At 34.3% G+C, this 13,667-nt stretch overlaps 1 protein-coding gene across 1 annotated transcript; it reads left to right on the forward strand.

Annotated features, from left to right (window-relative positions):
* Nucleotides 1-4,536: 4,536 nt before the first annotated feature.
* Tsp_11995 (histone H3, embryonic) lies at nucleotides 4,537-12,425 on the forward strand (the record flags this gene model as incomplete). The annotated part of the gene is made up of 7 exons (XM_003382292.1): nucleotides 4,537-4,719; nucleotides 4,790-4,914; nucleotides 5,476-5,572; nucleotides 5,630-5,824; nucleotides 5,881-6,117; nucleotides 6,173-6,363; nucleotides 12,024-12,425. A coding segment is annotated over exon 7 (397 nt), but the record flags the coding sequence as incomplete, so codon positions are not given.
* Nucleotides 12,426-13,667: the final 1,242 nt, after the last annotated feature.

A 13,667-nucleotide genomic window follows, 5' to 3' on the forward strand; every position in this document is an offset into this window, starting at 1 on the left:
AAAAGTTACTGGTGGAAAAAGCCCCCACGTAAAGCAGTTGGCCCATTAAAGCGGGCTCGGGATGATTGCCCACCAATGCTGATAGAGTAAAAGAAAACTACGTCGTTATCGTCCAGGGACAGTGGCTCTTCGTGAAATTCGGCGTTATCAAAAAAGTACAGAACTGTTGATCAGAAAGCTGCCATTCCAGCGTTTGGTTCGGGAAGTTGCTCAAGATTACAAAACTGAGTTGCGATTCCAATCGTCAGCAGTTTTCGCTTTACAAGAAGCGGCTGAAGCTTACCTGGTTGGCCTGTTCGAAGACACAAACTTGTGTGCTATTCACGCAAAACGTGTCACCATTATGCCAAAGGATGTTCAGTTGGCTCGTCGTATACGGGGTGAACGCGCCTAACTTTGTTATGCCTATTTTGTTCATAATCCAACGGTCCTTTTCAGGACCACTTCAATCTGTTTTCATCAGCTACATTCCATTGATTAAGCATCATTTTTCTGAGAAATTAAATATTTAAATGAATTCAAATTCTAAGGTTGTTCAAAATAATGATGATCATTTTTACAAACTTTCCATAAAAATATTGTTTTTGAAACAATTTCTGTTATTGTCATTTTATTGTACCACATTAAACCAATACAGAATGAGGGTAAAACCTGTGCTGAGAATAATCAGGTTGATGATTTTCAAGTTCAATACAACTGCGCGCAAGACAGTTGAGTATAACAAACTGAGTCGCTGGCCCTTCTCAGGCTTAAAAAATTTGCTTAAATTGAGCTGTAATTTGAGAACAAGAAAACACACAGAAGCTGAGATTTATTCAGGCATGACCAATACAAATCAAAAGCACAGACAGTCAGACACAATCAAAGCAATCATTCATTCACACGCCACCAACAACACGATCACATTGCTCAGTCATGTTCACGCGTAAAAACGTGACTCTGACGTCACAACTAACCAAACAACCTCAAGTTACGGTAGCGGATTCAGATTATCAGGCTTGAGCGAAAGAGGTTTTAACAACCTGTATCTGCCTACGTGTTTACAATAAATTTCATTGGTTGTCAGTCTGATGCGTTCTATTTGTTAATTTTTCATTTTCTATCAGTGATCAGCTTTCAGATTCAATTCAAAGCATTAATACTTTCAATTCAATATTAATTATTATATATTGAAAAATTGTAAGGTTTTTAAAATTAGAAATCTAATTAAATTTTACTGCAGTTGAGTAAAATAATAAATTTATATGCAAATAGAAGGAATAAAACAATTAACTACCAGAAATTGGCAGATTCTATGTGACACAAGCAAATGTTCTGGTTAATGCTTTGCTGTCTAATATCTCAACATACAACTGTTACTGACTTTTCTGTTGTCGGCAGCTCGACGCTCAGGTTAATAATGGACTGTATTTGATTCGGCGGGAATTCGATTCTCCCAGCGAAGTAATAAACTTATTACGTCTGTCTACACGAACTCTCAATTAGTTCGTTCTAGTAGCCTAGATAAGCTTCGCTCAACTAGTTCACAGAGAACTATTCGTCGAACGCGTCAATTCAATACAAGGGTTAAAGTGAATCCTTTACTCTTGTAGTCACAAATACAATACAAAAAGCGACACGCTCGTCTCAAAAATGGCAAATCTAGCACTACTCGATCACACGTTGTTGCCACGATTACAACGACAATACAATTACAGTACACTTTCGATAGTCAAGTATCAATCATTTCTTACTGTCTGTAACAACAACTTTAACTCTATGCAAAATTCTAACTTCAAAAAATTGCAATGGCATTTAAAACCAGATAGGCAGCTATCACGTTCCTTGACAGTATTTTTGATTAATACAAAAGAAAAATGTCATTTTGCGCAAATTTTTTGTAAACTAATAATTTCATTATTGAAAATTAAATTTCATCAAATAAGTTAATTATGAGCTGTTTAAAATTCTTTGAAAGTCATCATTCATTGTTCAGGTATGTTGAGTTTTTGGTCAGTTCGATCTGTATTATCACGTAAATCAAGACAACAGACTTAAGATCGAGTAGCAGAAACACAAGAGCTAGAGAGAGGATTCAAAGAAGCACTACAAAGAAATTAACGGAAATAAGTTTTACTATCACGTAAGGTACTTTGACAAACACACACACGTACACTTACCTATTAGTGTATATATATATATATATACACTCAGTAATACAGTATAATGAATTTCAGGTTTCAACATGAATTCTTCATTTCATCAACAAGCAATCAACAAGAACAACATATAGTAGGTAACTTAAACGCAAACAAATATCACAACTAGGAATACAGCATTAAGCAATGAGCAAGACGCTCAGCAATAACGACAACTCCGTGAGGAAGTGTCTGCCCATTGTTTTCAACGTTCCAATTATATTCTACTTCCAAATCAACAAAACTGAGAACTTCACGAAAGCCATTCACTCTTTTGCTGATTATGGAAGACATTAATCTGGTTGTTGCTTACTCCCCATTCACCTTTCTATTAAACTTCCTGATAAATTAACGTACCACCATTTTGTTAAACTAATCGTCAAAACTACATGGAGATGTACCAATGTCTTTTAAGATCACCATACTGCTGGTACCTACTTGGTATTGCATACAAAAACTGAGTCATTGCTAATTGTGAACACTTTGGATAGAATTTCAGAACAGGATTGTACATTCTGCCATTTTGTAAATGGTCAATCTCGATAGCTGCTGTTATTATGAAAATCGTTGGTATAGATTTCACGTGTTTTCTTTATTGAATTTTAAGCCTGCCAATTTTTTTCACTTCTGCTATTAATCACCAACTTCTACCAGGTCAAAAATGCACGGCTATTGAAAATTTGATGATCATGTCAAACGTATCAAACACATAATAGAGCTGCTATGTAATACTTTGGTACTAGGATCGATTTCCTCCAACGAACTGCGCCTACTTTTTCTAATCTAAATTTCATTGGTTGTCAGTCTGATCCGATTAGGTTGCCTTGAGAATGGACTGCTTAACTATGAATTGCCGAAGCTAACAGGACACGTCGCTGACAGTCACTATGCAAATTCATAAGCAAACACCATTTTTCAATTCAATGAAATTTAGTTGCGTGCATCAGAGCAGCAACCAATGACATTTGCTGCGAAAAGTAGGCAGAGTTCATTGGGGGAAATCAGGTCTATCCTAATATTTTGCCTCATGGTGGAACAAATAAATTCCTTGAAATTTTCAAATCTGACAATTTTATTGAAATTCAACTTCAATTTTACAAGTCTGTAGTATATCATTATGTTGATGCATTTAGCATCGTGGCAATTGCTGTTATTATAATAATCTTTGATTTAGATTTCACATCTTTCCTTGATTAACTTCTAAATTAGTCAATTACAAATAAACTATGTATATACTTTAGAACATGAACATTTTGCGTTCTTGTTCAACCATTGTTGAAAGTCAAAATTTTTTCCTCTGGCTATTTTAAATATTAAAATTGCAAATTTGGTCACTTTGTTATCGTCAATTCTAATCAATTTCTTGTTTTTGAACATCTGCCTCAGCACTGACGTTGGCGTTATTTGTGAATAAATTAAAGTTGTTGACGCTACATTTAGGATTTTCCAGACAAATTCTGAATTTTACCCAGAAGTGTTGTTAAGCTTTAGTGCGTGAAGCAATTGCTGGAAACCTGAATCACATCTGAACAACTTGCAAAACGCAAATGCGACAGTTGTAAATTTGCTTAGCTTATCACTTCCGGAAGTATGATTTTATTCTAAAATTTATTCTTTCACTGATCACTAAGCTGTTCTTGTACTTTGTGCATTATAACATTCTAATAAAATTGATTGCTTATCGCAAGAACCCTTTGAGGCATAACGTCACATATTTAATAATCTGTTTTCAATTATTCCTATGAAATTATTATCGACTTCAAGATAATAGTAATATTTAACAACACAATTATATATGAAAAAATGAAATAATAACATAAGCAATAATAGATCATCAGGTTGATAAAAACTAGTTTGTATTGTAGACAGTATTTGTTCATCATATACATCGCAATGAATTCTTTACTTTATAGAATTTGAATGATTGTTCTCATAACATTTCAAAAAAAAGACGACAGTTTCTGGCAAAGCAAGTCGAAGAAATAAGATATACAACTGAGAACTGTGGGACCAGAAGAATATTAAAGATATAAAGTGACGGGGTCAGACAAACCAAAATACCGGTAGCGGAAAATTTTTTCTAAAATCAAAATATTATATATCAATACATATACTCTTATTATATATTCATATAGAGGTATGTGTATTTTATTCATATTTTGAAGTAAGCAGTTGCTAGCCAATGATTCCAAATGCTGTAGAACAACACGGAAGTTGCACGTTTTTATTGTAAATTACAAATTTTTTCATAAAACCATAAGCATAAGCTAAGAAAGCGTGTCAAACGACTTCTATAATTCGAGTATGCTAATGAGATTTAAAATAATGATAATAGTAATTAATAAATTGTTGCATTTAGTATGCTTCGACAGACGCTCTTACTCGAATTTTAAATTGTGTTGAAATGGTCAAGAAATCAAATTTCAATAGTGATCCATTCTTGAAAAATTTTGGTTTTGCAATTAAAGGCGAACCAATGATTTTTAGTGGATGAGTTTAGCCTGCGCCTAAGTTGGAATATGGTGAAGGAAATGGAGGACGTGTAAATAATAATTGTTGAAATCACTACTTTTGGAAAAATATTTGTTTCACAATTGGTTTTACATTTCTAGAAAATTATTCTTACACCAAAAGATGGAGCATGGAATTCGAATGAATTTAAATTTTTTGAATCTGCTCATTGTGAATCATTCGCATTTGTATCGTTTCTACCACCAAATAAAGTATCAATGTTACAGTGAGTATTGAAAAATGTGTAAATAAGTCAAATCAGCTTTGTTGTTTGCATGCCTCATTTTTAGGGAATTTTGTCTGCAAATTGTCAAAACATGTCGTAGTACAGGAATTCAAATGCCAGACAATCCAAAAATTTTTGAACAAGCGGGAAGAAATGATAGTGTAGAAATGATATTCAAACGTATTGCTGACAAATGTGACAGAGATGGCATGAAATGTGATTTGGTGTTTGTTGCGTTGTTTTCATCCGAACAATACGGTAATAATTATTTTGTAGTTTTATGATGAAATTTATATTATTAATGTTGAATGTATTTTTACCATTTTAAGGTCAAGTGAAATCTTGTGGCAATATCACTTTTAGATTGGTCACTCAGTGTTTATTACCGAAAACAATAAGTGATGTAGCAGTAAAGAAGAGTTATTCGACGATGTTAAATATTGCGATGAAAATAAATATGAAAATTGGTGGCATCAATGCAAAATTACTGAAAGATGAAGTGTAAGATATTGAATTCAAGAATGCGTTTGAAAAAGTTTAAAATGAAAGATTTTTCTTTAGTTTAAATAATTATTTGTATAAAAATAATACATTGGTAATTGGTGTGGATGTGGTTCATCCATCTGCTGTAGAGACGTATTTACCATCAGTTGCTGCGGTGCGTATTCATTGCTTTGTTATTCAAAATTATTCGAGAAATATTTTTGATTTCAAGGTTGTTGGAAACGTGGATGTAACTGTTACAAAATTTAAAGCATCGGTGAAAATCCAATCAGCTAGGCAAGAAGTGATCACCGATTTTGTTGATCAGTTTTCTGAACGAATAATGGAATACTCTGATGTTAATGGTTCAGCACTGAAAAACATTATTGTTTTTCGAGATGGAATATCGAAAGGTCAATTCAAGCAGGTGAAATTGTGTTCTATCATTAATTAAAGCAAAGTAAGAATTCATTTTTTAAACAGGTTTTGGAAGAAGAATTGCTTGCTCTTCGTCGGGTGTGCAAAAAATTTGCATCAAATTACAGGCCGTTAATAACGTTTATTGTGGTTCAAAAGCGACATCATGCTCGATTTGTTTGTTATGATAAAGCTGCAGCACGAGGACGGGGGAAAAACATCCCTGTTGGTACTGTTATCGATAGAGTAGTGACATCTCTTGATGAATATGATTTCTTTTTGTGCAGTCATCATGGAATTCAAGTATGACTTTGTGAAATGTTTTGAATATTTATTATTATTTTCATTTCAATTGCAGGGAACTAGTAGACCGACGCGATATTATGTGCTGTTTGATGAAAGCAACTTGGATGTGAATGCAATGCAGTTGATCGCATACTATTTATGCCATATATATGGTAGATGTGATCGTTCTGTTAGTATACCAGTACCGGTATATTTTGCACATTTAGTTTGCGCCCGTGCTCCTTATCATTTTCTTGCTGCATTGTAAGTTGGATTAATTAACTTATTTAAAAATGAATGAATTATTGAATTTTATTTTTTAGCAATTCTGTTCAAGTGAAAAGGTTATCTGATGAAAACAGTAACAGTAGTAGTAGTAGTAGTTCCAGCAGTAATTCTGAATCTGTGAAAACAAAATTGGCTAACATAATTGCACTGCACAGCAGAGTTGAAAAAATCATGTACTACGCATAACGTGCAGCGACGGCCGATGCTTAATATATTCTAGTGCTTAGTTATTTAGTGCTTATTTAAAAACAGTAAATATATTTGTGTATGTGTTTACCTCTAGATCATAGCTTTTCATTCTGCATATTGTTGTGGTGAAAAATAACAAACAATATACATGATGTGATGAAGAAGGTTCAATATATATGCTATATATTTATGATATTTTATAAATTCATTATACTATTCATAGTGAATTTATAATATTGGGGTGAAGATGTTCGTTTGCATGAAAAACCAAATGAGAACGAAACCAAATATTAATATATACATAAGTAAGTGAAGAGTTGTTGGCAAAGATTGAATGTGAAATATTTTGAAACTGGATTCGAAATTTTCTTTCATGTTTCTGGCATTTAAATTACCTCGCCATAGATGTGCACATTTAGGGCTTCAGTAGGGCTCTTTGAATTGTTTCTGGCTTCCATTTTACATAAACCGCCAATTACACTTCAAAATAGCAATGTTTATTAAGAATAATGTCTATTCAAAAGTTCTATTTCTGAAACCACTTGCATCTTCATTTTACCTCAATGATAGACTGAGTTACGATTTCCAACATGTGCACATTTGGTGAAACATTACTTCCTCTTTCGATCAACACACTGATCAGCTAAGTAAAGCGTAATTTTTTTTGAGGCTGGTCTCTCTTTAATCGTTGTTAACTTGAAACTGCCGCCCGATTATTTCCGATTGTAATAAACACTGATGTTAAAGCAGCAGAAATTTGCAAACTATCATCTATCTCTCAGCTTTCAATACCAGCATTCATAAGTAAGAACATGATGTGACACAGAGATACCAAAGCGGCTGATTTTTATTGGCAGCTTGTTTGCAAAACAACCAGTAGTCAAATGTCCAGTCTCTGATGCTTTATTGCAATTTCGCCCGCTAAACTTTGACCTCATTTTTCTGATTGGTTGTTCGCCGATGGCAGTAATTGGCAGTTCAATTAACCTACTTTATTAATTTATTAGATTTTGAAGTAGAATTATTGATCAAAAGTGCATAATCAATGAAATGGCATAAGTAAATCACCAACTACCGATCAAACCCGGTACATGCTATAAGTGAACGACCAATCACACGGAGGGGGCAGAGTGGCAAAAATGGAAGCTGGTGAAATCAGATAACGCTATCTATGAAGCAGCCACTTTTTGTTGAATGTGCGCCATATTTTAATGAAACTTTCAAGAAACAACTACAATCTGATTGTTCAACGCATATTTTCATTTGGAAAACAGTTAATCTCTGAACTAGATTTTCAAATTGAATAAGAAATTTCATCTTGTACAAAGTGAAACAGTTCTCATGTGAATTAATTTTTATCAACTATATTGGTTGAATATTCGCACAAAGTAGTGAATAAATAAAGTTACTCTTAATTGGCATTCCTAACGAAAAAGAGTATTTACAACTGAAATTGTACATCTGTTCTTCAACATGTTGTTCATAGTTAGTAAATCAAAATTTGTTTTAAAATTCTAGTTGTTTAATATTGACGCTTGTTGCCATATATAAAAATTATTATGACAATTTTTTAGCCAATTTAATAGTCACAGTTACAATTTGATTACTGTGCTTACTGTAAATCATTGGCGAGTAAACTCTTAATTCGGTTGTTAACAAGAAAATGATTTTCACTAGCAATGGCTGAACGAAGTAAGTATTGTTGTTTCTTTGTGTAAAAGGTTGAATAGTATCGTCAATTGTGGTCTGATTTTTAATCTCTGAAAAAGCGGTGGCTTAATTGCCAACAATATTTGGCCAAAATCATGGACCGCATCTTATTCCAGCATTTCTTGAACAGTTTGTAATCGGTGAATTACTTGTAGGCAAAGAAGTGAAATCAATTTCTGATAATCTGTCCCAGTTACGTTTAGTAAGTGTTAGCTAATGTTTTATTTCATTATTTAGTATTGTTATTGTGGTTGTGGCTATTTTAGAAAGAATTAGTGAAACGTCCTGACTACGGGACTGTTGGCATGCCGATAAAATTAGCTTGCAATTATTTTCCACTGGTAAAACTGCAGACCGGTGATTTTGTTGTTCACAGATATCACATCCTCATACAACATCCTCGTTTAAATTTGAATAGGTTCGATTTTAATTTGTTGTCAAGTTTTATCATAATTTTAATCAGTTTATTTTTTCTATTTTAGTATGGCTTCAAGGGCCATATTTTGGGCATATGTAGTGAAGCGTTTAGATATTTTTGGTGATCCATTTAAATTAGTATACGATGGGAAGAGTACTTTGTATACAGTTGAAAAATTGCGTTTGAATCAAGTCGCTGAAGAAGCAGTTACGATTCGTTTTAGAAATTTATTCTTTGATTTTATAAATTGCAATTTTAAAATATGAATATTTTTATATTTTAAGGATAAATTTTTTTTCAAAACTGTTCGAGAAAATAAAGAAACAGAAGTGTCTATATTGATTAAACCCACTGGTCTGGCTCGCTTGGATTTCCGAAATGCAGAAGCCGGTTCCCTGGATGGACGATGACTTCAAGCCAACATATGCGATGTGACGAGAAACGTGAACAATGTTTGACAAAGGAATTTGAGTGAAATCAAGCGTGAAATTCAGTGAAATTGCGAGCTGAAATGTAACGTTAGCATTAGTGCCATTTTTAAGCCGGAAATTGGAAGTATAGCCACAATATTCCGGATTTTTCCAACAGATCATTCAGTATTCTGACATTACACCCGGAAGTTAACATCCAATCTTGATAAATTTCAACAGGCAAATTTATTTACAAACACTGGGAGCAGATTGCTATATCACTAGGGAAATCAGTATTAGACCCACCACTAACGTTGAGATCATGCACGCTACTACGAGAGGTTTATCTCAAACCCAACGGCCCTTTCTAGGGTCATAATTTTGGTCTTATGGTGCAGATCTTTTTTTGTCTGAATGAACTGCCGCTTTTGAATCTACCCAATTTTAACATATAATTTAAAATAACGATGAAAAAGTTCCGCTAAATTTTGAGGATGTATCATAGTCACTCTTCTCATTACAGTCATAATTATTGACACTGCCTATATTCACTTTCCTCAAGAAAATCATTCAGGAAGTCTAAGGAACTATCACTACCATATCCTGTGAGTGACATTTTTAAATTTTTGCGACATTTGACATGAAATAGAGGAAACTTTGCATAAAATGGTGTAAATGATACTAAACTTAGATCAAACTTTGCATACAATAATGTAAATGATAGTAAAAGTATGGCACATTTTCCATAAAAAGTTAACAAAAAAACCACTAATAATAACTGTTCACAATCAAGTGGAAAACATGTAGACAAAAAAAAAGATGGTGACTCACCAGTATGAGAGAAAATTAGATAAATGAGAACGATATATGAAAGGCAACGGCTCAACACGTTTCGCAGACATGACCGCGCAAACTGAAAAAATATTCTGTGATCATTTCTAGGAAAATATGAAAAACAACAGCTGTCATCATTTAGAAATTCTGCTAAAGCAGAAAGTTTTCGGGGTTTTCTGGACCCCACACCACCTCTAAAGTTTAATAAAAGTTAAAAAATAAAATATAAATAATAGTATAAAAATTAATGAGAGATGTAATATGTTAATTTTAGCACTTTTTTTAAATTCTGATGTAACCGCAAGTGATTAAAGATGGCTGATTAGTAAATTGTACTTTCGGCAGTTAAATTACAGTAAAATATTTTCACTTTTTTTACTTCCTGTTTTCCAACGTTTTATACCATTTTTAACTTTTAACATTAATGATTCAATCACCATGTGCTGCACGTCATCCTGCTACGTTTACAAAATAAATTCTATTCTCATTTTAACGAAATGAACAACGTCATGTGATAAATATAAAATGAAAAATAATTTAAAATAAACTATGTAACAAGATACTTTAATAAAATGGCACTATAAAAGTACATGATACAAAAAATTTTGGCCCTAAAAAGGACCGTTGGGTTTGGAAAAAAATGTACAATCTACGGTGATGATTTAGTCTCTTTTGACAGATCTTCAGCTTTCCTTGGAAAAAGATTTGCATTGATGTTCGGAAGAACACCACCTTGAGCAATAGTTACACCCCGGAGGAACTCGCTCAACTCTTCATCATTTCGTATTGCCAACTGTAGATGCCGTGGAGTGATGCGAGTCTTCTTGTTATCACGGGCGGCGTTTCCAGCCAATTCGAGTACTTCAGCGGTCAAGTATTCCATGACAGCGGCAAGATAGACAGGACCTCCAGCACCAATACGCTCAGCGTAATTTCCCTTTTTCAAAAGACGATGAATGCGACCAACAGGGAACTGGAGTCCAGCTCGACTAGATCGAGTTTTTGCTTTTCCTTTAACTTTTCCACCTTTCACGCGACCAGACATCTTCAATTGACAAACACCAGGCAAACTAAAATCTTTCAACAATGAACGTTTCCCCTGAAATTCCGTTTAAATACTTTGGAAATCAAGAATTAGGTCAAAGTGCAAATTGAAACAATTTTCGCTAAATGCTATTGGCTATCGCGCATCAATTTAAAATCTGGTTACTGAGAAACGCTATTGGCTAGTTTCCCCTTGGTTTCAGTATAAAAATTCTCATTTTAGAAATTTCATTTTCTTTTTGACGTTTCAGCGGTGTGGAATAACATGACTCCGAAAGGTGTAAAGAAAGCAGGTCAACTCCAGAAAGTGGCCAAGTCTGGTGATCGCAGACGACGTCGTTTGAGGAAAGAATCGTTCGCTGGTTACATCTACAAGGTCTTGAAGCAAGTTCATGCTGATACTGGCATCAGCAGCAGGGCGATGTCAATCATGAACAGTTTTGTGAATGACATTTTTGATCGCCTTGCCGCTGAGGCGAGTCGTCTTGCCCAATACAATCAACGCCACACGATCACTTCACGGGAAATTCAAACGGCTGTCCGTTTACTTTTGCCTGGTGAACTTTGCAAACATGCGGTCAGCGAAGGGACCAAAGCTGTTAGCAAGTACAACAGTGGAAGGTAAACTGTGTTGCCAGCATATTTAAGTAAATAACAATAACCCAACGGTCCTTTTCAGGACCACATTAATTTTTATTCAAATCGATGAAATTCAATAAATAAAAACTATACTTTTGTTAAAATTTATTTTTCACTTACATAAAGTAAATTTTTACCAGTTAACCTAATGTTTAATCATTAATGGGATACTGTAAACTAATAAGATTGTTTATAAAACATTTGAAATTATTGTTAAAAACTGTGTAAGCTGAAAGGGGCAAGGAGAAACCTCCATCGCAAATCGTTTCCCGCCTTTTTCCCCAGCCAATCATTTTTGAAAACTCAGTTCACCACTTACAGTTAAAGGTCAATTGCAGTTATGTATATAAAGGAGTGAACATTTATTTTGCTCTCAGTTGAGAGTTTTCGAGTAAAAATGGCGCGTACTAAGCAAACCGCTCGCAAAAGTACTGGTGGAAAAGCCCCACGTAAGCAGTTGGCCACTAAAGCGGCTCGGATGATTGCCACCAATGCTGATAGAGTAAAGAAACTACGTCGTTATCGTCCAGGGACAGTGGCTCTTCGTGAAATTCGGCGTTATCAAAAAAGTACAGAACTGTTGATCAGAAAGCTGCCATTCCAGCGTTTGGTTCGGGAAGTTGCTCAAGATTACAAAACTGAGTTGCGATTCCAATCGTCAGCAGTTTTCGCTTTACAAGAAGCGGCTGAAGCTTACCTGGTTGGCCTGTTCGAAGACACAAACTTGTGTGCTATTCACGCAAAACGTGTCACCATTATGCCAAAGGATGTTCAGTTGGCTCGTCGTATACGGGGTGAACGCGCCTAACTTTGTTATGCCTATTTTGTTCATAATCCAACGGTCCTTTTCAGGACCACTTCAATCTGTTTTCATCAGCTACATTCCATTGATTAAGCATCATTTTTCTGAGAAATTAAATATTTAAATGAATTCAAATTCTAAGGTTGTTCAAAATAATGATGATCATTTTTACAAACTTTCCATAAAAATATTGTTTTTGAAACAATTTCTGTTATTGTCATTTTATTGTACCACATTAAACCAATACAGAATGAGGGTAAAACCTGTGCTGAGAATAATCAGGTTGATGATTTTCAAGTTCAATACAACTGCGCGCAAGACAGTTGAGTATAACAAACTGAGTCGCTGGCCCTTCTCAGGCTTAAAAAATTTGCTTAAATTGAGCTGTAATTTGAGAACAAGAAAACACACAGAAGCTGAGATTTATTCAGGCATGACCAATACAAATCAAAAGCACAGACAGTCAGACACAATCAAAGCAATCATTCATTCACACGCCACCAACAACACGATCACATTGCTCAGTCATGTTCACGCGTAAAAACGTGACTCTGACGTCACAACTAACCAAACAACCTCAAGTTACGGTAGCGGATTCAGATTATCAGGCTTGAGCGAAAGAGGTTTTAACAACCTGTATCTGCCTACGTGTTTACAATAAATTTCATTGGTTGTCAGTCTGATGCGTTCTATTTGTTAATTTTTCATTTTCTATCAGTGATCAGCTTTCAGATTCAATTCAAAGCATTAATACTTTCAATTCAATATTAATTATTATATATTGAAAAATTGTAAGGTTTTTAAAATTAGAAATCTAATTAAATTTTACTGCAGTTGAGTAAAATAATAAATTTATATGCAAATAGAAGGAATAAAACAATTAACTACCAGAAATTGGCAGATTCTATGTGACACAAGCAAATGTTCTGGTTAATGCTTTGCTGTCTAATATCTCAACATACAACTGTTACTGACTTTTCTGTTGTCGGCAGCTCGACGCTCAGGTTAATAATGGACTGTATTTGATTCGGCGGGAATTCGATTCTCCCAGCGAAGTAATAAACTTATTACGTCTGTCTACACGAACTCTCAATTAGTTCGTTCTAGTAGCCTAGATAAGCTTCGCTCAACTAGTTCACAGAGAACTATTCGTCGAACGCGTCAATTCAATACAAGGGTTAAAGTGAATCCTTTACTCTTGTAGTCACAAATACAATACAAAAAGCGACACGCT

Source organism: Trichinella spiralis, assembly GCF_000181795.1.
Source record: "Trichinella spiralis strain ISS 195 chromosome Unknown Scfld1, whole genome shotgun sequence".
NCBI classification, from domain to species: Eukaryota; Metazoa; Nematoda; class Enoplea; order Trichinellida; family Trichinellidae; genus Trichinella; species Trichinella spiralis.